We start from the raw sequence: 24,745 nt of genomic DNA, 5'->3' as shown, positions 1-24,745 counted from the left end.
AGGCAGGCCACCTGGTGACAAACTCTTTCCATCCTTATTTGTCCACAAATGTCTAGTCTTTATTTTCCTTTTTCCTTTTGAGGGATAATTTTGCTGGATACAGAATTCTAGGTTTGTGGTGTTTCTCTACACGCAGCTTCCAGATCACTTGTCCACTCAAAACCAAACCTCCAAGTGCCCATCTGAAGACGTTGTTTTCAGCTTTCCCCATACTTGCTACCTCGCTGTGCTCTTCTTCCTTGGGTTTAAGGTTTGAGCAAAATATTCATTCTGAGGATGAAGGCATTTGATCAACTTTTTAACATCTCATCTCACCACCTTCTACCTGGGGCCCTCTCCTCGCTTTGGTACCCAAGCATGATAGAACCTTGTCTGTAGTCATCTTCCCCAGGGTGCTGACAGATACTATCCTAGCCATTGTCATCCAGGCTATCCCAGAAGCCACCTGCTGCCCTGGTCCCAACCTTGATCTGAATCACAGAGGCGAATCCTGGCAACCCAAGTCCTACCCTCTAGACCGGTAGCAGGATCTCTGGCACTCACACCAAGACCTTGCAAATCTCCACAAACTGCCCAGAGGAATAAAGTTTCTACAGCCAGACATGCTCCATCCCATCCCCATTCTTGCTTTCAGATGATCTGCACAGGGCAGAAGACTACTTGCTCTTCCTCATCAAACCATACTTTCTCCTCTCTCTCTAATGCTACTCCCACTGGACCTCCTGATTGAAATCTGGAAGCAAACTCAGGGAATGTGGGCTATAATTTCGAGCTTCAGTCCCCACAGGGCAGAAATGGACAGTGATCACAGCTGAGATTCCAAAAGGAAAAGATTTTCCAGGCGTTGCATAACTAATTCTTAGTAGAACTGAGAACAAGCCCAGGTCTCTGAGACTTGAACATGCACTTTCCCTCACAGCAAGATGGCCCCTGAGGGTGTCATCTGAGTGATCTAACCACATGTGCCCACATGGGTGATGCTGGGGCTGGGGAGAATCTCACTGTTCCATAGGCTATAATGATTGAGCTCTCCAAGCCCCCCAGGCAGGGGATAGGAAACCCCTTAAATCCCACTCTCAAGGAGCCTGTTGCCTCATCCCAGGCTCTTGGGCCTCTCCTCACCTCCAAAGTACAAGGTCCCAAAGCTCTTCCCACTGCCCAATCACCTGCTGCCCCTTCTTCCTGGCCAACAGAGGCTGCTCAGCAAACAGGGGTATCCCCCAGTGTTCATGCTACTTGCTGCTGGGGAGAGGCTTCGAACTCCAGGTGAAAAGTAGATTCTTCAAAGTCAAAAGCAGAGCTGGGAGACAATCCATATAGAAAAATGTTTGTTTCCCCAAGGGTATTTCACAGAACACCTGCAGTTTTCCTTAAAGCCAGAGTGCTACAGATAAATGTGCTGGAATCTCCTGAAGTCTGGTTTGGAAGAGATGTGGTTCCCACTGACAGAGTAAAGGCTCTGTGAAGTCCTTGTAGGAAGGGATCTGCTTCTCAAATTTATTAGATTGTGACACTCTGTCAACACTCCCAGGATGACCCCCTGTGGAATTAGGGCTCAGCAAAGCTCAATCTAGGCCCAGAATTAATTTTTAAGACATTTTAAACAGGTAACAGCCTGAGAGAACATCTAACCCAAGGGTCAACAAACTATGGCCAAGTCTGGCCATCACCTACATTGCCTATTAGCTAGGAATTTCTTTTTCCTTTTCTTTCTTTCTCTCTTTCTTTCTTTTTTTTTTTTTTTTTTTTTTTTTTTTTTTAAATTTTTAAAGAGCTGGGCGGTGGGGAGAGGAAACGAAAGGCGTATGCACCAGGAACATATGTGGCCCTGCAAAGCCTAAAATATTTACTGAATTTTCCTTTACAGAATATCCTTGCCAACCCCTGACTGGCTGCCCCACCTCTCACATAAGATGTGGTCCAAAAAAAACCTCCACAGAGAGAAGGAAGGAGCTGGACCACAAAGATGCAGGGAAAGGAAACCAGGCCTCAGCCTGGGGTAGACTTCAGCTAAGGACAGTGAAAACGCGTCCTCTGACCATTTCCTCCAGAGCCTGCAACCCCTAGAAAAGGATAGGTTGGGGGAAATGAGCTATGCCTGGACCTAGGACCAAAGGAGGGAGGGAAGGATCAGCCACAGGCCTGGTGCCACCCCCCCCACCCCCACCCCCACCCCCACCCCGGAGCGAATCGGCTGGAGGCACAGCATCCTACCAGCATCTGGGAGGAGGGTGCGACTGGCGGGCTAGGTCTGCAAGGCCGGGCCAGTTGGGAGGGCTGCCTGCTGGCGGTGGGCGGGACTTGCTCCCGGAGGTTCTCAGATCCCGGGACCGTCCCAGGCCCGCCGCCCGCTGATCCCGAGTTCTCTGTAACCTGACCCAGGCCCAGCCGTGAAGGACACCGCGGCGGGGCAGAGGGGCATGCACAGTATACAAAGGGATTCAAGGGGATTTGATTACAGAGTTGCACCAGCCACTTCCTGGAATCCAATGGGAGTGAGTTCTGAGAACTGGAAGCAGGGGGGCCGGGGTGGGGGTAGCTAAGCGGGCAAGGAAAAAAAAAGGCCAACAGCTGGCTTGTGAGCGTGAGCACTGGGAAGGGACGCTGCGCCTGGTACGGCCAGGCGGGCTGGCAGCTCATGTTCTTTCCCTAGCCTGGAACTGGACGGATTCCGGGGCCCCGAAGGCATCCCAGGCCTCCCATGGGGAACCTCTCCTTCTCAGACCTCCTCCTCACCCCCCACCACCCCGCAGTGCCTGGCCCATCCCAGCCTCCTTTGTCCCCAGGAGGTAGAGATGCACCCCCACCCCCAATGCCTTTCTCTCTCCTTCCTTCCAAGTGTCCCCACCACTTTGCTTCTGTTCTCTGCTAGCTTTTCTTTCCTCCTCCTCCCTCTCTTCAGCCCTGGTCCTTGTGCTCTTCTGCTCCCTCCTTGGAACTTCTCTTCCTCCACCTGACCCCCCTCACTGTGGTTCCACACTTCATAGCTAAGCAGTAAAGGACAAAACTTCCAGTGGGAGTTGGAACACAATAACGGCGGTGTGGGGGTGGGGGTGGGGGGGCTCACTTCTCCACGGTGGTGCTGCAGACTCCCTGGTGAGCTCTCTTTCCAGCCAGACAGGAAATCACGAAGCGCTGGAGAAGGTAATTACAGAGTAAGGCTGGTTCTCAAAGCCTGCTTCCTCCCAAGGCAGCACGGCTGCTGGGTCCCGTCATGACTCATGGGCAGCCAAACAACTTCATTTCTCCAAGCCACCCCACCACCACCACCATACACACTTCATTTGCCTTTTTCCTTCTTTCGCTGTCACTCACCAAGACCAAGGGAGGGTGTTGGGACCACTCCGGGTGCCTGGACCTTTGTGGTAGCTGTGTGCATCCAGGTGAAAGCACAGAGTGATAAGGCAAGGTGGCTTCACCCTCTAACCACGGGCTTCTTGAGAGGAGGACCTGTGCCTTTTGAAAAAAAAAGGTTTCTACCTTTTTTTGAAAACCTTTTTGAAAAAAAGGTTTCTACCTTTCTACCACAGTGTGATAGAAAGCCACTGTGACCACACTCCCAAACCAATGCATTGCACTTGGGACCATCCTGGAAAATCTGTTACATGTGGAAATTAAGTACACTGCCCCCAAACAGGCCTGGGAAGGATCTGGAGTCATTTGGACAAGGTATGTCCAATGGCTCCGTTGTTTAGCTAAGGAGATGAAGACAACATGCAGTGGAAATCTGAAGGGACCTATTCCCCAGACCATACATCACCAGCCTCCTCCTGTCTGACATCCTTTTGTCAATTGCAGATTTACCTAAAAAAACAAACCAAGTCTGATGTCCCTTCTAGGGAGGAGCCAGCAGACAGGGTGCCATCCAGATCCATCTAAAGCTAGTACAGGGAAGACTGGTCCCTTCCTTCAGCAAGCACATCTTTTGGTTTCAGCCCAGCTTACTCCCAGGACCTACTGGGTGGTAGGTACCGTGCCTGAGTCATGTATGATTTTTGAGGATGACATTATGGCATGATGCTAATACACAGAAGCAAAGTACAAACTCCAGCAAGTTCCTTGGCCTCATGTATGAGGCTTCCCTGAAGTAGAGTCCATGTCCCTGGATTTGCCTTGACCATTCTTGTCACTGGTTCTCCAGCCTGGAAAGCATTGTCCCCCACCTCTATGTTTACCTCTGCAAGAGATGATCTGATCCTCCCTGACTTGACTAATGTTTCCCCAACCTCCCAGGACACTAGCTGCCCAAATCACACATCTGAGGCCCCTGAGCCTCTGATAAGCTGGATTTTTCGAGGTCCACATAGTGAAAACCACCAGGGCTCTGCGCAGGTCCCTTCAGATCCCCTTCACTGGTTCATCGCGTGCTTTCCAACTCTGGTGTGCTTCTTTCTTCCCCAGTGCTTTGTACTGGCCTCCATTCTCCTTTGGGGGACCACCTTTGGCCTGCTGGAGCCACTCTACCTGCACACAACTAGATAGACTGACATGACTGGAATTTTATGGGTTCATGGAATGACCTCTGTCTTCCCTGTTATAGGACATCTATCAGTCAGGATCTAGGCTTGGCAGACAGAAAACACATGTATTATCTTCACAGAGAGAATTTAAAGAATAATTAACCTAGTACTAAGAACAGAAAAGGCCAAGGGGAATATTTAAGTAGCAAAGAGGTAGCAATTATTAGAAGCAGCTAAGTCTCTCAGTAGGAGGGAACAAAAGGGAGTACTAGAATGAAGAAAACTAGAAGGTCTGGAAGGAGACACCCCCAGGGCTAAAATTTAGCCCTCTCAAAGGGGCAGCTGCTCTGCTGGAGGAAGGGTCTGGTGGCTCTGGGACCTGGAGCCCTGAGAAGGGAGTGTCAGCCAACAGATGATGGCATTTCTGGGGGGGAACAATGGGCCTATTTCTGCAAGTATTGGAAAAACTGGAAACTGGAACACCAGCTGCTTCTGGAAGGATGGTTCTTGTGGAGCAGCACTGCTATGGGATCCCCACAGGAGCAGCAAGCATATAGAGCAACAGAAAGCAAACAGGGAGGAGTGCTGGCCACACCGAACTGCAGGCTGCCTTGGAGAGAGGATTCAGTATATCCCCCTATAGACATTAGAATCACTTTACCTGCAGTGTGTATGAGTTCCAGGGGCAACTGGAAATTAACAGAGGCAGAGCCAGAACTGAAGAAGAAAGCTATTGTTCGTTTCAACATGGTCATATTCTGATGTTGTGCTCAAGAAGGGAACTGTTTCTCTTTCATGTATGGGTCAGTTTATTCTGGGAGACAATAAAGACCCCCTACTTAAGAAGCTTAACTAACCAGGTCCTTGAATATGGAAACTATGGAACATCCCAAATAAGGCGGAGTCCACTGAGTAGGTAGTGGAATCTCACTTTCTCCTCCCATCCACTAGTACCCAGAGGGATCAAGTGGTCAGAGAGTGGCAAGACCAGCCCCGAAACTGGAGTCATTCCTCCATTCAGCAAGTATTTATTGAGCACCTACTGTCTCAGCCCCAGGTCTAAGGTCCTTGGAAAATATCTATTAATCAGACATTTTCAGAAGTGGCAGGCATGGAATATAAGCCATATGGTGGTAGTGATGTTTTCTCTTCATCTTTTCCTTCTGAGATGCTCTCCTTTTAATACTTCAGGATGGATTCATTTTTCACTTATTTTATCTGCAGACCTCATCAAGAATCAAAACACTTACAGCAGGGGATTAGAGTGAAAGGGGGAAGTCTGGGGAGGCAGCAGCTTACAGAAACTACATTTCCCTCCATGGATATTGGCCACCATAGTTCTGGAAACTCTAGGACTGACCAGTTTCAAATATTCTATCCCTATGACTGGTACATCCTAGGTACTTGGGTCTTGATGGTTTGCATATACATATGTCCAGAACCACCCTCGGCTTAGGAACCATCTTGGTGCTGGGACTGGGCAACACAACAGCTCCCCCTGGTGTTCTGGAGGAACGGCCTTGACACTGGGGGGTGGGGCGCCTATAAAGGTTGAAAATCAGCTGTTTACCAAGTTCTTTCATGAAGGTAACCACTTATCCATGTTGTGAACCTTAAAAGATCTAGTGTGAAGTCTCAGAGAAAATGGGGAAGTCAGAGCTTTCTCTGGGCTTAAGAATCCTTAGATTCTGTTCTCCTTGTTTCCAGTGACACCCAAGCCCATTCTTGCTGGTAACAGATGTGAATATGCACTGAGCCTGTAAGATAAGAAAGGCAAGGAGGTCAAACATGAAGACAGAGGTGCTGGAAAAAAACATAGTTATGGCTGCAGTTCATTGTTCACCTGAGTTCTGATGGAGAACTGTGGCCCCTGATCACTTATCCAAGGGCTGAACTGAAATCCAATTTATCCAGATCTTTGTTTTCCCTCTTTCCTTGAACCCTATTTTTTCTTCTTTCTTTGATTACCAGTCCACTCATGGGAAACAGAAGACACAAAAGAAAATCAAGTCCTTCCCAATCCTGATGATTAATAACCTGAGACTTATCCTTGTCAGACTTTCCTCAAAAAGCTTGGTAATATATATTGAAATTCCAAGAATCCTAACATGTATCTAGTTTCTCCTTTTCTATGTAGTCATGGAAATTTGAACACAGAATATCTGGAAATTGACTTATGATATGGATCAACGGAAAATAAGATGGCACCTTTGAAAACTCAAATATTCCCAGACTTGGGCTCTTTGCTAAGAATCTGTTCTGTGTGTTTAATGTGTGCCCATGGGTGGACATGTGCTCTTTTCAGCCTGTATAATAAAATAAATAAATAAATAAATAAATAAATAAATAAATAAATAAATAAAAATTAAAAAGAAAAAAAGCATTTTCAGAATAGAGAAGTCAGGGAATGCAGAATAAGTATAATAAGTATACATATCCATGTCTTCTCTATTTAAGTAGAATAACCCCCTAACATATCCTACCATATCTTAAATAAGTAGACATCTTCACTGTACTGAAAGTTCTCTAACCAATAAAATTTTACATTCTTTTGGTTACCAACTCCTGGTCATTGCCAAAGTTCACCCTAAATGCTCTCTGACACTGCTGATGGGAGGGTGGGTCAATAAAACCTCTCAGAAAAATGATTTGGGGAAAAAAATGTATTAAGAATCTTAAGGACGTCATCCTCTTTGACTCTGTAACTTCACTTCTGTAGCTGTGTCTTAAGAAAATACAAAAAATACAATACTGAAAAATCATGTACATTTTTTTAAAATTTATTTTTTATTTATTTTCAGCATAACAGTATTCATTATTTTTTCACCACACCCAGTGCTCCATGCAATCCGTGCCCTCTATAATACCCACCACCTGGTACCCCAACCTCCCACCCCCCCTGGCACTTCAAATCCCTCAGATTGTACGCATTTTTGCACAAAAGCAAATAATTAGAAATGTGCTAAAAATAGGATGTTGGTTAATTTAACTTTATGTAAATCCAAATAACAGAATATTATGCCAATCCTGTATTGCAGAATGTAATGCAGGAATGATATATATGTATATATAAAATGCAGAGGTAGATAAATATAAATAGATAGATACACACAATGTTACATGTTAAAATGATGCATTCTCTGGCTCTTTTTTGGCTAAAGACCTAAAGATCAGAGAACAGAATGAGAGAGAGCAAGTAATCCCACATACCAAAGATGGTAGGCAGCCCAGGAAAGGAGCAGTTAACATTTCCCAAAGGAAGCCTTCAGCTAGTAGGGGGTGAAAATCAATGGATGGATGCCCCAGGCTCCCAGCATTGGGAGGGACAATTCTAAGGTAAATTTCACGTAGTTTCTCACTCAGTTGCCCAGGACAGTCAAAAGTTCTGTAACACACTCGATACTCCCCATTCCCAGGCCCACACACCCTCTTCCCCCTTTTCTGCTTTCCAGAATGTATTTCATAATACAAAACCTGTACTCAGGTCCTTACCTCAGGCTCTACTGGAGGCCGAAAAAAGTTTAGTCACTCCCAAAATGCAATACTTTCTTGAGCACAGGTTTTTAGATCTTTAAAACTCAGAAAGGAATCTATCTTCAAAGAGCTTTGGCTTCGTCCCTCAGCCAAAGCAAGGAAACAAAAGGAAAATGTGGCTCTCCAACTCAAGCAAGGGAGAGGAAATGCTCAGAGGATACACATGAACTAATAATTCAATGAACTATCCTGTCACAACATCATCAGTGCTGTCATTATTACTGTCAAACGCTAAAGATGCTGAAGTCAGAGGCCCTGCTGGGCAGGCATTCAGGAACTGGAAAAGATTCCTGAAGGCAGGTCCTGTTTCAGGCAGTTCCTCTGCCTAACACAATTAGCTGGATGCTCTGCTGTTTGGAAGGGGCCTGTGTTTTAGAGACCACAGTGTTGTACCCACCAAAATGTAGTCCTAAGTTTCAAAAATGGGAAGACTCGGTCTTGTTCCGAGTCTCTCATTCCCAGTATGGAACCTGAGCCCCACCTAGACAGACAGCTGGCTCTCTTCTCCTTTTTCCTCATGGATTTCAAACTGTGCTTTAGAATAAGTAGGGGTTCTGAGGCCAGGAAGGAAGTGGCCCTAATAACATGTGGTTCCTCGGGTCTGAAAAGGAAGCCAAAGGGGAGCAAGAGGTCCTGGTTCAATCCCTGATTCTTATCCTTGACTCCCAGGCCTACAACACCAAACTGAGCCCCTAGACTATTTGAGAAAGGTGGGCAAGAGAGAAGTGGAACCAACAGGGTCAGCAGTGGTAGATTCCCAAGGTTTAGGATAGAAGTTACCAAGTAAATGTCTTCAGAGTTCAGGCCAGTAATAACATAAGTGAAACAAGCAGAGATTTTCAGAGACAAGGGTGAAGAGTGCATGCCCCATCTAAAAGGAACTTTGGAGCACTAGTCAATTGGGATGCTGTTGCTAGACTAATTTTTAAGAACAACAAAGAAGTCAAAAATCCAGATTGTACATGAAAGTCACTGACTTCATTGGTAGCAACCAGTTCAATTTGCTCACCCCATGTTGGCCTGCATGGTCCAAACACATCTGTGGACTATCGTTGGCTTCTAAACCATAAGGTAGACATACATCAGGGGAGTGAGATAATCTACTGTAGTTGGAGAATGTATTAAAACAGACATCAGGTAGCATAGTAACAGACAACTTTAAAAAGTTTGAAAAAGCAGAAAGAATGGAGAAAGACATTAGGAACGGAGTTACAGACAGGCAAAAGGGACTGCACTCAAACTCATAAACTTACAAACTTTGATTTGGGGACAGTTTCAACATCTACCCTTATTAGGTATAAGTATAATGGTGACTTTATGTAGCATTATGACCCCATTGCATCACACAATATCCTGACCCAGGGAATAGCCAGTTATCTTTCTTCTTCCTATCACTGGCTTACCTGCCTGAGGAACATCTGGTTTAGGACTAGTAGGTTCTGTGCTCTAGCCCCACTCCCCTACTCCTACCCTCAACCCTCAAAATTTTCTCTTTTACAAGAAGCCTGAGACTACCAACAAGACAAGTAGAAAAATGGCACATTGCATGAAGACATCCAGAAAGAGATGACAGCCCATGAATAGAAAGGATAAATGATAACAAAGAGTTTAGAAAAGGAATAAAGTTTAACACTTAAGCAAGACCCAAAGAAAGAAGTTCCTGGCCCAGGCAGAGCCTGGATGAGACCCTGGGGGGCTTTAGTCCAGGGGACTGTGAGAGTAGGGAGAATACTCCATTACCTCCGCCTTTCAGTGATTTTTCAAGGTAGTCATTCAGTATGTTTATTCAGTGTGTTTCAGCTGTAAAATTGAGATCATTGTGAACAAGATAAGTGAAATAATAGCACAAACTCCAGATAAGATCTTGTTGGAACATGGCCATATGGGCACTCATTTACTGTGGCTGCTTTTGCCTACAAAAACTACAATGTGTACTATCTGGCCCTTTACTTTCAAGGTTCCCCCCTCAAGTAACTCTATCACCTGACATAACTCATGAAAGTGATTGTGAGGTGTAAATAGGGTCATGAATTTTTTACTTCATACAGGACTTAATCATCAATATATATTTAATACCTTAGACACTAAGATTCAAAGGTCTTGCCCTTAATTTCAATCTTGGGGCACCTGGTAGGCAGGTCTCCTTGTGCTGCTACTTTGACTCTAGACTATAAGCTCTTCAATAATATATGTTTGTGAACAACGTTACATTCTGTGTAAATCTGGCAAAAATGGTGAGTGTGGTATAGATAACTGGCACCAGGATGAATCAGGAAATGCTGCTGGCCTCCTTTGTTTTTGCCTTCTCTCCAAGACTACACCAGTGTATGCCAACACATGACTTACAAGATCTAGTAGAGCATTATGACAGGGTACCACCCTAAGACAGAGCAATGACATATTACTACAGGGCACCACAACAAAATAGACTTAGTTATAACATTATAACTAACCTGTTACTGTGGGGTACCATTGTAAGGTATACTTCTATTTAATGCTGTAACTAATATGTTACTGCATGTTCTATCTAATGATACCACATATTATATCTACTGCTATAACATTATTGCAGGAGCCACTTTTCCTGGGCCCAGGGACAATCTCTCCCCACCCCATGCTAAGACCAAACGTGCCCACAAAGAGCAAACTGACCATCAGAGAAACCCATGTTCCATCAGGAACAAAAAGCTCATCAATATCTAGACAATACGACAAAACCCAGGAACCTACCTAAGTCCGCTGAACAATAGTTCCTGCATCTTTCAAACTGCGAAGAAGATAGCAGAAATGGGTTGAGGCCTCAAGTTTATAGATCAGTTTTGGTCTGGCTGGCACATGATTTTTAAAGATTGTGCAACTTAAGGGTGATGTGTGGGGAGTCAGAGATGATGTGGCAGGGAGCCTGCTTCCCCACCCCCTCTCTGCCTGCCTCTCTGCCTACCTGTGGTATCTCTCTCTTTCAAATAAATAAATAAAACTTTTTAAATAAATAAATAAATAAATAATTCCAAATACACATAGGCCATTCTAGGCCCTTCTTCGTGTTTACAATTCCGGGGCTCCATGTTGACCTGAACTTTTTTCTAGAAAAATGGGCATCTTCATTACTAATTACCAACAAATGAAGCTAGAAGTATAAACTAATGATCTGGCTATGGGTTTTCTGGTTGTTGTACCCCAGCCCAGCCAGCTCTAAAACGTCTACCAGTCTATCAAACCAAGTTAAGTTCTTTTTATATCCAGAAAGCATCTCAACCTATCAAGCCCAAACCCAACCATACATTTCATTAATGAGCCTCTTAAATAGGAACTGTATTTTCCTCAGACTCACTTGATTATCCCTTTACCTATATACCCCACTTCTGTTAACATGAAAAAAAGGCAGGGGTACACTAGGTTTCCACAGGTTACCTTTCAGCTGAGCAAAAACACACAAAACACATTCTTCAGTGAAAGGAGAGAGATTTTACTTAGACACCCTGGGGTGGAGATGTAAAATCAACGATGATCATGGTGGCCTTGGGCCTGCACCAGGAGAGGCTTTTCTTTTTCCTGGCCATGGGAGAAAACACGACATGGAAAAACAAGATGTCAAGCAGTGTCTTCAACCAGGGCATTGCCTTAAGCTGCTGACTAAGGAAACAAGAATGAAAAAAAACTTAAGATTTATATTCAGGAAACCCATGTGTTTGGTTTGTTTTGTTTTGTTTTGTTTTTAAATATAGGGAGCTTCTAAGCTCAGTTTCTCAGATTTCATGAGACATAAGACCAGGGAGTTTGAGCAGCTCACCTTTAAAAAGATGGGTCCAGGGGTTCTGTCAACCTCTCTACTGAATAGGAAGATTCAAGGGAGGCTCTAGCATAAAGGAGGCAAGTAATGAATGCAGAAAGTCTGTTTTTGGCAGGACTGCTGGAAAGTAGGGTAGAGCTGGGGTTTTGCAGGGAGCAGGGAGGCCAGGAAAGAATTGAAGATAGTCTCCAGAAGGCAAATGGAGAACTTTGCTTTGCCAAAAGCATGACATTTTGGAATGCCTGCAAGCTAGGATGACAATTCCTCAGGTTTGAGAGTCCCCTTTTATAATCAGAAAATGTCATCAATACCTTGTCTTCTTGTTCTTTTTCTGGCATAACTTCTTTGATTTTTTTCTCTGTAGTGAATCCTTGACACAGCATACTGAACACTTACATCTGTGGTACTTCACCATCTTCTTACATTTCCAATTTCTGGCCAACAGCAGAGATATCCTTGCCAAGGCAGCCTCTGTCTGCTGCCCCTTTCCCCCACCCCAGGTCCATTTGTCCAAAGCAGCACCCCCATCACTCCCTTTATATACAGAGACAAGTGGCCATGACATGGGAGCTCCTGGTAAAAGGACCTGATGATTGGTGATGCCTTGTCACAATGGCTGAAAGTCAACAAAGAACTTGGTTGGGTGGTTGGCAAGTAGTGAGACAATTGGATAAAATCAAGAAAGTACCTATTAGGACTGCTAGAATCAGCTGACTGCCCATCAGTATAGCCCATACGAACAACCCTAAAAGATATGAACAAAGTAAAATTGTTCTGGCCTTTCAGACCCAGTATCTTCAAAGCCTTTACTGGCTGGCACATTTAAGTATGCATTCCTGGTCCCATTATCTTATTTCTAGAAAGAACTTTTTTAGCAAGGATTTGAACACCCATAAATATATCTACACAAATCAAGATAATAAATATATCTTCCACTCCCAAAAGTTCCCCTGTAACCCTTTGCAACTCCAATCCACAACAATGTGGAGTTCAAAACTCTAGTCCAACTTATCCTGGTTATGTACTACCCCTGCCCCGTCCCCCAGAACCTCACAGAGATATACCTTCAATCTCAAGAAGTGCAATATCTGGGAAGAGAAGATATGCATACAAAAAAATTCTAGACAGAATCTGGTAAATGATATAAAATGTATCCAAAAGGTGAAGAGTTCATTGAAGAAGTAATTATAGAATTTGGGACCTTATTTTGAGTCTTGAATGACATATAAGTATTTAATAAGTAAAGGTGCTAAAATTTAACAGTTGAAGTAAGACACTGAATTTCCCATCAACACCTGTACATTTCTACATTTCAAATAACCCAACTTAGCTGAAACAGCAGAGGTTCCCTGAGGGTGAGAACAGAAGACATGGCTAGAAAGCAAGGTTGAGGTTGAGAGGGCCAATATGAAAACTTCAAAGGCAGTAAAGAGTTTCCCAAATGTTTTGAACAAGAGTGACATGATTAGTTTTGCTTTAGGAAGTTTATTTGGAAAACAGGTGGCATGAAAATAGAGATTCAAGTAGCTTCAATAATCATTTAATCCCGAAGTAACAGGGATTGGTCAAGGGCTGCCACCCCAGCGCATGAAAACATCGGTATCACGAAGGATGACTCAGCACGGACAAGAAAGGAGACGGAAGACTGCAGGAGCACACCTGGATGGTTGTTGGGTGGTGCCAGAAGGCAAAAACTGGTAGGGAGACCCCCAAGACATAAGTCTTCTTCTCTTTTCCTTCAAAGCTTGGTTTTCAAGCACACTTCCTGAACAATGGTTCTCCCTCCAAGAGGATCCATCTCATGTGGGGACAAGGGAGGTGATAATTCAAGCACCTCCCACAGTCCCTCTAATTTTCTGCCTCTTTCACATCTAGGAGGCAAGAAGTTCTACAATACTCTTTTTCTTTTAACATAAGACTAAGGTTTTAGTCCCAGGGAATGTAACAAAGACTGGAAAGAGAGAAAGAGAGAGAAGAAAAAGAGGGACATAGAGTTGTATTTAAACAACCTATATACACATTTGTGAAGTCGAGTTTAATTTATTCTATGTCCTCTTTCACCAAAAGTTACTAACAATCCCGCTGTTTCCACATCCAAAGAATTCAGATCTTTAAACTAAAAGGATTGATCATGATCATGATATTATGTCCTGAGATGGTTTGATAGAACTACTGATTTATTCATCCAAATTTGTATTGAGGATCTGCGGTTGTCTCTGGGCATGTGTGTTTCTGTGCTCTTTCCTATGCCTTCATAGTGGCATGGGTCAGAGTGGGGAATGGACAGAAAAGAAGTAATAGAGCCATGTTTGTGAGATCTGAAATTATGACTAAAACATGCCTGAGAACTCACCAACCTAGGTACATACCAGCATGGATTCCCCCTATCTCACATACATCAAGTGCGTGAATAAGTCTATACTTTGTGAACAAGATATCTTTATTCAAGAACTTTGTGTTGAAAAAAAATAATAGTAATCCACCTCTCAGTTGGCAAGGATTTATTGACAATTTCTTAAGTGCCTATCTTTGTGCATTAATGTTTTTTAAAAATTGTAAAATATGTCCTACATGAAAAATCAATCTAGCTTCTCACACAAGAACATCTCAGTTCCTCCATTTATTAGCTGCAGGGTCTTGGACAAATTATCCAACACCGCTGGTCCTAGAACACCGCAATAATAATATCAACCTCACAGAGTTGATGTAAGGATTACATAAATAGGTTAATATCTCCAGATTACTTACCACATTCCTGGCACTGTTCCAAGCACAAACTATTATCTTGGCTCTGTACTCCCAGAGTGTAAGGTGCCTGAAGGAAGATACAAATGTGAAATAATAAGGACTGGTCAGGACTGGGTGTACATCCCAAACTGCAGATTTATCTATCTTTAAAGGAGGAAATTAAGGTCAGGTAGGGGTGAAGGAAATATGGGTAAAGTGAGTCTCCAAGAACTTTCTATGTCAGAGAATAGTGGTTAAATAGAAGGCTTACCTTCTTCTGCTCAAAAACAACCTCTAACTATGCACTCTGAAAAACAATCTGAGGGTTTTGAAGGGGTGGGGAGGTGGGAGGTTGGGGGAGCCTAGTGGTGGGTATTAAGGAGGGCACGTACTGCATGGAGCACTGGGTGTGGTGCAAAAACAATGAATTCTGTTATGCTGAAAAGAAATTAAAAAAAAAAAAAAAACTACTCTCCACTACCTCACCTCCTGTCTCTCCTCTACCCACTACCCTCTTGACCACACCCCCTACTCTGTCTCTGCAGGACCCTAAATGTCACATGCTCTATAAAGTCAAATAAGGTAGGACTGAAAAATGAGATGAGGTTCCTCCAGTGTCTAACAGCGCCTGGCACTCCAGCGAGTGCTATGGGCACCCCACATCCGGCGCTTTCATGTTACTTTGCAAACTCACTCTTTCCTGAGTTTTATTTTGCTGTCTCCTTCCTCAGCTGCCATCCCTGAAATGCCTAAATATGGATGACAAATCCCATAATTTTGTCCCTAGACCACCTCTTCACCTCCTGTAGGTTCAACTATACAAAACTCTATTTTGCCAATGCTCAGCTCTACCTCATCAGCCTAGATGCCTATATCTCATTTGTCTACTGAGCACATAGTAGTGGATATTAGGTCTGTCCAGTAAACATCTCCATCTGTGTAAAACCAAAACCAGTATTTTCTGTCCAAATGTAGGTGCTGCTCTAGTATCTGCTGGAGGTTGTGGTGCTTATTCACTCAGGACAGAAGTCTAGGATTCAAACTTTCCCTTCATAGCTCTTTCCCTTCCTCTCCTCAGGCACCTCAGCATTTTATAATCTACCCCTTCTTCTCCATCCCCATCACTGACTTGGGCCAGTGTCCTCTGGGTTTTAATATTCAAGCCTTTTGTCCATATTTCTCTTCTTGGTGAACATTAAGTATACATGACCCCCTAGGTGATTAAACTTCCTGCCTCTGCCATGGCAGCCAATACATGAGACGACACTGTACAAAAGCACTAAAATTAAGTAGATGCAGATTTAATTCCCTCCTCTGTCATTTAGTATTTATGTGTCTTTGAGCAATTTCCTGAAGCCTATAAGGAAGTAATTTCCAACTGGGCATTTAGTTTCCTCATTAGTAAAATAATAGGATTGCCATTGAGTCCCTATCCTTCTGGCTTTAACTAAAAGAAGATTTTTAAGATCAGAGAAATGAAATAATACATCCAAGTTTAGTAGGTCAAGAGGCTTGGATCCAGAAAAATCAGTCTGACTAAATGTTGAAGGAAATCATCTGAGGTCCTACTGCTCAGCCTTTCTCCTGTAGTTTGGTCACTGATCTCATACAGACTTTGTGACATCCCAGAGTGGGGAAGTCCCAGGCCACAGTGGCCTAGTTTCAGATGCTCCCCCTGCCCCATCTCAAGGCTCAGAAAACCATTTTCTGGTAAATAACCAGAAAACCCATGTTGGGATTATAACATCTACCATGACTGAGGGCAGCCACCCAGTCAGCCAACCTACCATGACCAATACAGCAATGTTGCCCATCCCTTAGGACTCAGAGGACTTACTTCAGGAGCTTAGAAAAATGTACCACCAAGGAGAACATGGGGGAGGAAGAGGAAAGCAACTGGTAAGTTCTTGACTATGTGGTCCTGGGGGAGTATAGGAGGAGTAAAGGGAGCATTTGAGGAATGTGTAAGAGGAGGGGAGAGAGGAGGTGTTGATGAAGGCATTACTGAAGAGGCTTCATTCATTCTCAGGTACCTGGCATGCCCTCATTGAGAAGCAAGCCATTTACAAGTATTCATCAAGCCCCAATTATGAATAAGATCTTAACCAGCTCTCCTGGATTATAAAGATGAATTAGATAGCAATGTCTCAATCTAGATGTTTACATTAGAAGAGAAACAGCCCTGTACTTAGGGGACTTGAGGCTTGGTTTATGCTCTGTTATCATGATCCAGAGCATATCTTCTAACAAGAGGCCAGTATAATCATCTTGCCCTGGGTCCCACAAATAATGTAGCTTATTCCAGGGAGACATAGCTTATGAGGAACAGGCATTGCAGGGAGTTTCAAGTAAGCCAGGCCAAACCATAGCTAAAAGGATAACAAAACCATAAGGAAAAATCTGGACAATGCCAAGGTGGCCTTGTCTGCCCATTTGAAGAACCTTCTGAGACGCTCTCACCCTAACCAGGAAACTTTATAACTTCTATTTTGTCTTTGCTTCCTTACAGCATGGAAAAACTGTCCAGAACTACTGCAGGACAATGCTCTATAGGGTATACAAATATTCCCACGTGGTGATTACCAGTACTTACCAGAACTCAAGAGCCCCTCTGTGGCATTACCCTCCACATTTCCTCCCAGAACAAAAATGAAACTGCCCATCATTGAGAATTCTTGATCAATAAAATCTGATCACTGCAACACTCAGAAAATCTGCGTCTTTTGGTGGGAGGGGGCATCGGTGGGGGAAGAGGGTCATTATTGAAAGCGAAGGCTTTGGTTTGAAGATTTCACTAGGCAGTCATACCTGCTGTCCCAGCATAGGGTGTGTGAAGGGCAAAGTGTCACTAGATCTTTGTGTTTTGGACCACAGAATTGCAGGATTTATGAAAGATTTACTTTGTCCCCCTTCTTTAGTATAAATACAGCTAAACCTACTTTTTAAAATATGAGAATTCTGCTCAAGAGAATAATGCAGAAACCAAATAGGCAACAATACGGTCAGACAAACTTTCTTTGTCAGTTTTAATTTTTGAGATCCTTGAAAGGCAAAGTAAAATTGTTCTACCAACATTTCTTCTCTCTTTCACCCTCATTGCTCACCACTAAGAGTAGGAAGTGGAGCTTCTTCTTAACGGACCAAAGAGATATCATTGGATTATGATGTTCTCCCTTCACCTAACTTTGGTCAGTAGAGTCATAATAGGCAAATGTATTAGAAATAATCCAGAAATACTGAGAATTTCCTCTGGCCAATGTACCCTACCAACATATTGGTCACAATGCCTTACAATGAAAGTATAAAGGCATTGACCCTGGACTGTGGCAACAGTCTGTCACTGTGGTCCTTGGATATTTTTGATGACAACTCCTCTTCCTTTCACAGGGCAGCCATCCTCAAACTCAGTGACATGATGGTGGTTGGTGGGTGGGATGATTTCAAGAGGGCAAAGGTTCCTGGCATGTGGCTCCCAGAACATGAAGGGAGAAGGGAAAACCAGAGAGAGAAAGCACAGAAAGGAAGAAAGAGAGGAAAGGTCATAAATCTTAACAATAGTGCCTGATGGCAGATTGGCAAGAAACCTGGCCTGAAGATGGAGAGATCTGGGCTTGAGATCTAAGTTTGCCTATAATTTGTGACTTTGGCCAAGTTACCCTTCATCCCCAGACCTATTTATTATGAAACTGTTTTCTAGCAACCCTACCAACTCAAAGTTCTTTACTCCAGTTTGTGGATGGATAAAACACATTTGTTCCTAAAGACCACATGAAGCCAAATAATGGAATATGTGTGATAGTTTCATACGGTAATACCCCCTTTCTATTTTCAGGCCACAACCCTGTTTTTGCCTTAAGGCTTCAGGGAACTATACCCCCAGTACATTCCAGCAAGGAAGAGCTTCTCCTTCACTATGGTATAGACAGGTCATACGGTCAGTGGGGTCAGGGGAGTAGTTAATGTGGAAACTTTATTTGGAAGCTTCAGAAGCATAACATTTGGATTTACTTTGTGTACTATTACATAATGTGGTCTTATTGTTAATAGTTACAAAAGGAATAGACATATTCAAATAACTTCTTGTAAGTCCAAAAATAACAACAAAAATAAAACTTTGAATTCTCTCCAAGTTAGAATTTCAAATTTGTACAGAAGACCTCCAAAGTCCCACCCTACGTTTAAGAACTCACTATGCCCCCCACCCAGTACTCTGTCTTCCTTCAGTATTAGACTCCTTCACCGTGACCCTAGCAGCACATGTAACACAGAGAAGGCAGAAGATGGAGAGTGAAGGCAGTAAAGAGCAGTGGGTAGTCTCTGGCATAGGAATCAGCAATTCCGGGCCGAGCCATGTCTTTTGCACTGCCAGGGTGCAGCCCTTAGACAAGCCTCTTGACCTCCAAAAGGAGGGTGTTGAGGTGACTCCTGAGGAACCTAGCAGGGCCACTAGTCTTGTGATGTATCTCCTGTCTTTTAGCAGCCCAAACTCTCTCTTCCTGGAAAACAGAAAATGTTTATGGAAAAACAGTTTAGGAAAGCAGTCAACAAGGATGGGAAAGGAGCCTGGAGGACAAATGAGGAAAGAATCTCAACAAATTTTGAGGCAGAACCCAGACATCCTCAGAAACAAGATCCTTCCTTATTTCCCGGACTGGATGGAAAGAGGCAAATGGAGTCGAGGTCCCTCCTTCCTTGGCTTTGGGCTCTGGTTTCTCTTCATTCCCTACTGGAGACGTCAGATGAGTCCTGAGCTCAGAGACTGCTGCCCCTGTTGAGACCCCTCTCCCAGCAGCTTTCTCATCCCATAGCCTTCCCCTGAGCCCCCCTCACCTGCCCAAACAGCAGCAGCAACAGCAAGAACAAGAGCAAAGAAGGCAGAGCATGCATGTGAACAAGGTAGAAGGTTCCCACTTCTCAGCTGAGGTCAACATCTGGAGAGACTTGGGTTTCAGAAAGGGATTCAGACTGAGTCATCAACATGTGTAAGGACTGTCAGCAACTTTTCCATTTTCCTTCTTAATAAACCCCAATTCCTGGCCTGCTGGGGAGATCCAGCCCTGAAGAAGACATCTATTGGACTAACCAGGAAAATTAATAGAGTGAGTTTGAATTGAAGAGGTGAGATGGGACCCCACTAGAGATCTGACTTCTAAAACAGTGACGCCCAAATCCTCTGCCCCTTCCTAACCTAAGAGAGGGGCCATTGGGAGTGCTGGCTTCCAAACTCTTCCCCACAACACCACTTTGGTCATCCTTCTGGGAGATAAAGACTACTATTCTGTTTATCCACCTGTTTTCAAGCAAGATAACACTCTGCTCCAAGACAGAGAGGGCTGATAGCTCCCCTTCTAAAAAGACAAGGACTTCAGTTCTCTCTCCATGTCCCCTTAGCAATATCAGAAAATACCCATTTCCTTGCATCAAGAGAAATAAAGCTAAGACCCACCAGGGAAGCCAAAGCATGGAGGAAATTGGTTTGGGGGGGCATCTCTGTTATTCCTGTGCTGGATTATTTGAAGAAGCTCATGTAAACACTCTGTGCCTCAGTTTCCTCCTCAGAAGGAGGAAAGAAAAAGAACAGAATTAGAGATAAGAAGACATCCAGCAGACTGGATTCACAAACAGTTTTCAAAAAAAAAAAAAAAATTGGCTCCAGGTCCACTAAAGGTCAGGAGTGAATTCATTGTGCTCTATCTAAATTGCCTTTGGCTCAAGCAACACTGGGGCAGAAATGGAAAGAGAAACAGAGACGGGCAGCAGTGCCCAATGCTCAACCCTACTTTGTCCTCAGTCCAGGAGGCCTGAGCCAGAAGCCAACCCAAACACCCATAGCCCTAGCCCCAACTGACCTGCAAGTGCCTTCCCCCACACTGGGCTCTCTGCTGCTGGACTTTCTCAGCATGGGTGTCTGAAACCGCATTCCTTAACCCTAGGCGAAAGGGAACTCTTCTTGTTTGTTCATCAGTTCTCAACTCTGGCTGCCTTATTCCCTGTGATCTCAACTTCCCCTGGACAGAGTGGGTCTTTGGGGATGGAATGGACTCGGGGCAGTGGGGAGAGAAATGTTATCCAGGCTCCAGGACCATCCAGAATATGTCTTTCCAACTAATGAGGCTAGTTCCTCTGCAAATGCTTTAGTCAACAGGCACAGGAGCAAGGGGGCCTATGATGGAGACAGTGTCTTTTTGACCCTTCCCTGTCTAGAAATACTCCTATGTGGTATATAGAGTCATTCTGTGTCTTACCATCTATCCTCATAATACCTAAGAAGTGAGAATTAACAAATGCGTATTGACCACCTACCGTGGACTGTGTCAGTACCCATGGAAAATGCAGTAGAAATAAAAAATACAACCCCTAACTACACGGTACTTACCACAAAAGTCAGATAATGTCAGAGATCACCTAACCCAACAAGTTTATTTACAAAATAAAGAGATTGAAGTCCAAAGAAGTGATACTTACGGCACAGTCAGGACAAGAACCAAGACACAATGCCTCCTCTTGAGATCAGACTCATGCTACTACACAGCAATATGGGCATAGAACAGGGTGTCACACACTTAGGTTTGGTTGACTTTGAGAACACTATTAAGGACCATGAACACTGGACAAATTACAAAGAACAATGAGAATTTGAAAAGTCAAGGAAGCCTTCCCTGGAGAGGTGGGACAAAATGGGGAGAATTTAGATAGTCAGAAAAATTGAAGGATTTGTTATTTATTCAACCCTTATTGGGCCCTTATTGGGCTCCTGCTCTGTGGAAGGATTGTTCAAGGCCTCAAGAACACAAAGCAGCAAACTTCTGCTTTCATGGATCTTGCTTATAGGAGAAACAAGACTGGAGTATACAAGAAAGTCCCAAGATACAGAAAGGCAAACCCACAGCCTATTTCTAGAGGTCCTCCCTGTTTGAGGGCATCAAAGTCTCCAACAGAACCCACCTGGAAAGAGGATAATGGAAAATGTCCATTATGGTGGCTTTTCAAGGAATCTGGGTTTCAAAACATGACTTGTCCTTTTACCTATAGACATCAGAAATGCCGAGAGTGGAACTTGAACTAGTTCTCTTCTCTAGAAAAGTCAACCAACTTTTGCTAAAATGTGATGCATGAAAGGTGCTTGGTTCTTGAATGAGGATGATGGCAGGGGAGAGAGAAAGAGGGACAGAAAGAGGAAGTAATGACCCAGTTCCACTGAAATGTTTTTCAAAGGACTGAATATAAGGTATGAAGGAGGAAGAAGAAAAGCTTAGCTATTGAATCCATTGCTGGGGAAGTTGGAGAGGGTGGGTATCTCCAGCTCACATTTCTACTTGGAGCTCCACACCCATGAACCCAGCAATCATACAATATCTCTATTTGGAAATCTCAAAGGCAGCTCAAACCTGAAATGTTTTAAACCAAAATGCATTATGATCCCTGTCCCCATGCCTAGACTTTATCCCAGGGAGTAGCACCAGCATCCAGATAGCTGTATTACACAAAAAAAGCCACGCCTTCTGCACCTTCTGCTGTCACCAACCAAAGCCAGTCCATCCATCACCAAGTCTGTATCTCCTGTCCACATCTCTACATCTTGATCAACACCATTTCTGGCCCAGGCCTGAGCCTTTATCAAATATTTCTCTCTCCTGAACCACTACTATAAGTGCTAAAATCTCCCTCTATTTACTCTACATCCCCATCAATCTACCTTCCACATAATCTTGTCACATTACTCTCATAAACATTTTTCCATGGTTTCCCAATGCACGTGAGCTTAGTCTGGTCTCTGCTTCTCTCTCCAACCTCATCCTGTACCATGTCAAGATGTAATTACCCTGAACCCTGTTGGGAAGTGATTATTTACTGATATGTGCAGATTTCTGATGGCTTTCTCCTGATGAGGCTGAAAGCCACCAGGAAAACAGGTCTATGTCTGGTTTTATCCATAACTATTTTTCTAACACCTAAGTGCATTGCGTATATTAGGTGATCAGTAAATATTTGATGACCGAATTTTTTTAAATGGTAAAGCCAACAGTTCTCAATAGAGGGTGATTGTACCCCTCCCCCAAGTCAAGGTTCGGAAACATTTTTGGTTGTCACAGCTACTGGCATCTACTGGTAGAAGTCAGGGATGCTTTCAAACATCCTCTGATGCACAGGACAGCCCCAGAAAATTACTCACCCCATAGTGTCATAGTTAGAGGAAAGAGAAGGAATATTTTATTTTGCTCATACTGGATTGGGTTTCATAGAGTCACATCCTTACAGAAATACATTTGTGATCTCCCAGTGCTATAAGAGATTGAAACACACACACATACCCACACTCAACGAAGACATTAAATTTCCTAGAGGCAGGAGATACCTATTCTTATGGTATCTTGTACTCCCCAGATGCCTAGCACAGAACTGAAATTGAATTGCTCAATAACGCCTGTCTGGAAATCCTCATTTAACATAAAAAGGTAGCCTTGAGTTGCATTAGGGGGCCACCTTATTTCTCATATATGACCCAAGTGTAACAAGGGTCACTGACATCACAGTGGAGCCCCACCCATCTGCTAAGCCACACCCCTTCACAGTCACAATGGCTAAGGCCTTAAATACCCAGACTCCTGGCCTCCGGGCCCTGCAAAGCCCCTCATTTTGGCAGAAATTACAATGTCGACCAGCCGCAAATTAAAGAGCCATGGCATGAGGAGGGGCAAGAACCGAGCTCCTCACAAGGGAGTGAAGAGAGGTGGCAGCAAAAGAAAATACCGGAAAGGAAGCTTGAAGAGTAGGAAACGGGGCGATGATGGTGAGTAGGGACAAGCAGGCAACATAGGGGACTCACCCCAGGGGCCCTCCCTCTTGGAGTTGGCTTCTCTTGGACCCAGAATCTCAGCCTGAGAATTTCATTTCCAATTCAGTTCTCACTGGGGCAGGAAGAGGAGAATGGGGATGTTCTAACCTGTGTCCCTCTTGCAACCATGTCCTTCCCCTACAGCCAATCGCACTTACCGCTCCCACTTGTGATGCCACCCATGGGCTCTGTCCTGGTGGACTTCATACAGCACCAGGCAGCAATGAGAGGATGACAGCCAGAGAAGAGCCTATCGTGTGGGTAAAATGCCAATCGTGACGAAATGAGGAATGTATATGTTGGCTGTTTCTCCTCAACATCTCAATAAAATTTTGAGAACCGAATGTCTCCTTTTCATCTTTTGGCTGGAAAATGGGCTTGGGCAGACTTGGGAAAGAATCATGTTAAATGGCTTCATACCTGTCAATTCTTTAACACGATCTTGGAAAATATCGAGTAATTTGTGTGGCCAGCACAGGCTGGCCACCATCACCAAACTCCGGTCTTGGTCTCCATGTGCAATCTCCCTCTTCTCCCTCCTCACTATGGAAAAGGACCAGAGAGAAGAGACCTGGAAGAAATGCCGTTAGGAGCCATAAAATCTAAGGGGTTAATAACAAGGGAACCCTGAACCACGGGCTAAACTAAAGCTAAAAGACCAATCCCAGGGATGGTTACAGAAGTCTCCATGCTAATTTATCTGATTATGTATGACCAGGACTAGAAGATCGTTAGGGAGACTCTTACCTTGTGTCAGCAGGGATACTGGCCGGGCAATCCAGCTGGTGAGAATCTGATGTCATAAATGAAACTTATGAACCTTAGGTGTCTCTGCAATTAAGGATATATCCTTAGAATGTTTAACCCTCACACTCTACAACACTCTACCTTGCTCTACCTGGTTTGTATCTCTGGCCAGGGAGCCAGGGGTCCAACACCTCTTCTCAGCAGCTACCCCATCAGGGGGTATTTTGCTTGAGGGACCAGGGTAGCTCAGGATGGAACGGAAACAAGATCTCACTTAAACCAAGCCACCCACTTGGGATCCTGACAGGGGAAGCAACCAGGAAAGGCTATAAGAGGCTATGAAAGGAGCATGAGGTTGGGCATGAAGTTTTCACCCCCCACCAACAACTAAGAGTTGATGGCGAAGAGAACAAAGACTGCAGGAAAAATGCAGGACACAGAATAAAGATTTTTTCCTGTCTTTTTCCATTAGGCACACAGACACTTTTAATTCGTATTTCCCTCCAGTTTCCATTCCCTCATCTCCCACAGTTTTACCTCCTCCTGTCTTTTCTTTCCTAAACCTCTGGGTGTGTACCAAGCCCTGCCTTCCCTGATCCAAAATGACTGTCTCTTGTGCCCTTTGTCTCCATGTAAAGAAAGCCTGAGAGA

The 24,745-nt window shown here is 44.1% G+C and overlaps 1 protein-coding gene and 3 long non-coding RNA genes across 5 annotated transcripts; 2 read left to right on the top strand and 2 right to left on the bottom strand.

The window, feature by feature from the left end:
* Window positions 1-3,845: 3,845 nt before the first annotated feature.
* On the bottom strand, window positions 3,846-12,367 carry LOC116597618. Of its 2 annotated transcripts, none has more exons than XR_004288693.1 (4): window positions 12,096-12,364; window positions 11,406-11,546; window positions 6,031-6,217; window positions 3,846-4,464 (listed from the first exon to the last, which is right to left on the bottom strand). It is a non-coding gene; the product is annotated as an uncharacterized LOC116597618 (long non-coding RNA). The 2 variants fall into 2 exon arrangements; XR_004288694.1 differs by having other exon boundaries at window positions 3,847-4,464; window positions 11,406-11,627; window positions 12,096-12,367.
* A 2,164-nt stretch (window positions 12,368-14,531) lies between these two features.
* On the bottom strand, window positions 14,532-24,129 carry LOC116597620. The gene is made up of 4 exons (XR_004288696.1): window positions 24,095-24,129; window positions 23,768-23,890; window positions 23,339-23,420; window positions 14,532-14,599 (listed from the first exon to the last, which is right to left on the bottom strand). It is a non-coding gene; the product is annotated as an uncharacterized LOC116597620 (long non-coding RNA).
* On the top strand, window positions 16,142-17,213 carry LOC116597619. The gene is made up of 2 exons (XR_004288695.1): window positions 16,142-16,410; window positions 17,021-17,213. It is a non-coding gene; the product is annotated as an uncharacterized LOC116597619 (long non-coding RNA).
* Window positions 23,120-23,691, top strand: TNP1 (transition protein 1). Its single transcript, XM_032355597.1, has 2 exons — window positions 23,120-23,302; window positions 23,492-23,691. The coding sequence occupies exons 1-2, from the start codon at window positions 23,164-23,166 to the stop codon at window positions 23,518-23,520; spliced, it is 168 nt and encodes a 55-aa protein (XP_032211488.1). The 5' UTR covers window positions 23,120-23,163; the 3' UTR covers window positions 23,521-23,691.
* Window positions 24,130-24,745: the final 616 nt, after the last annotated feature.

Source organism: Mustela erminea, chromosome 8, assembly GCF_009829155.1.
Source record: "Mustela erminea isolate mMusErm1 chromosome 8, mMusErm1.Pri, whole genome shotgun sequence".
NCBI lineage: Eukaryota > Metazoa > Chordata > Mammalia > Carnivora > Mustelidae > Mustela > Mustela erminea.
The sequence above is the reverse complement of the archived record's forward strand: the minus strand, read 5'-3'. Positions and strand labels throughout refer to the sequence as shown.

Bases quoted from the DNA above. Each gene is read 5' to 3' on its own strand.
- TNP1 (XM_032355597.1), top strand. From the start codon at position 23,164: ATGTCGACCAGCCGCAAATTAAAGAGCCATGGCATGAGGAGGGGCAAG. The intron at 23,303-23,491 runs GTGAGTAGGGAC...CTTCCCCTACAG, and splicing joins TAGGAAACGGGGCGATGATG to CCAATCGCACTTACCGCTCC.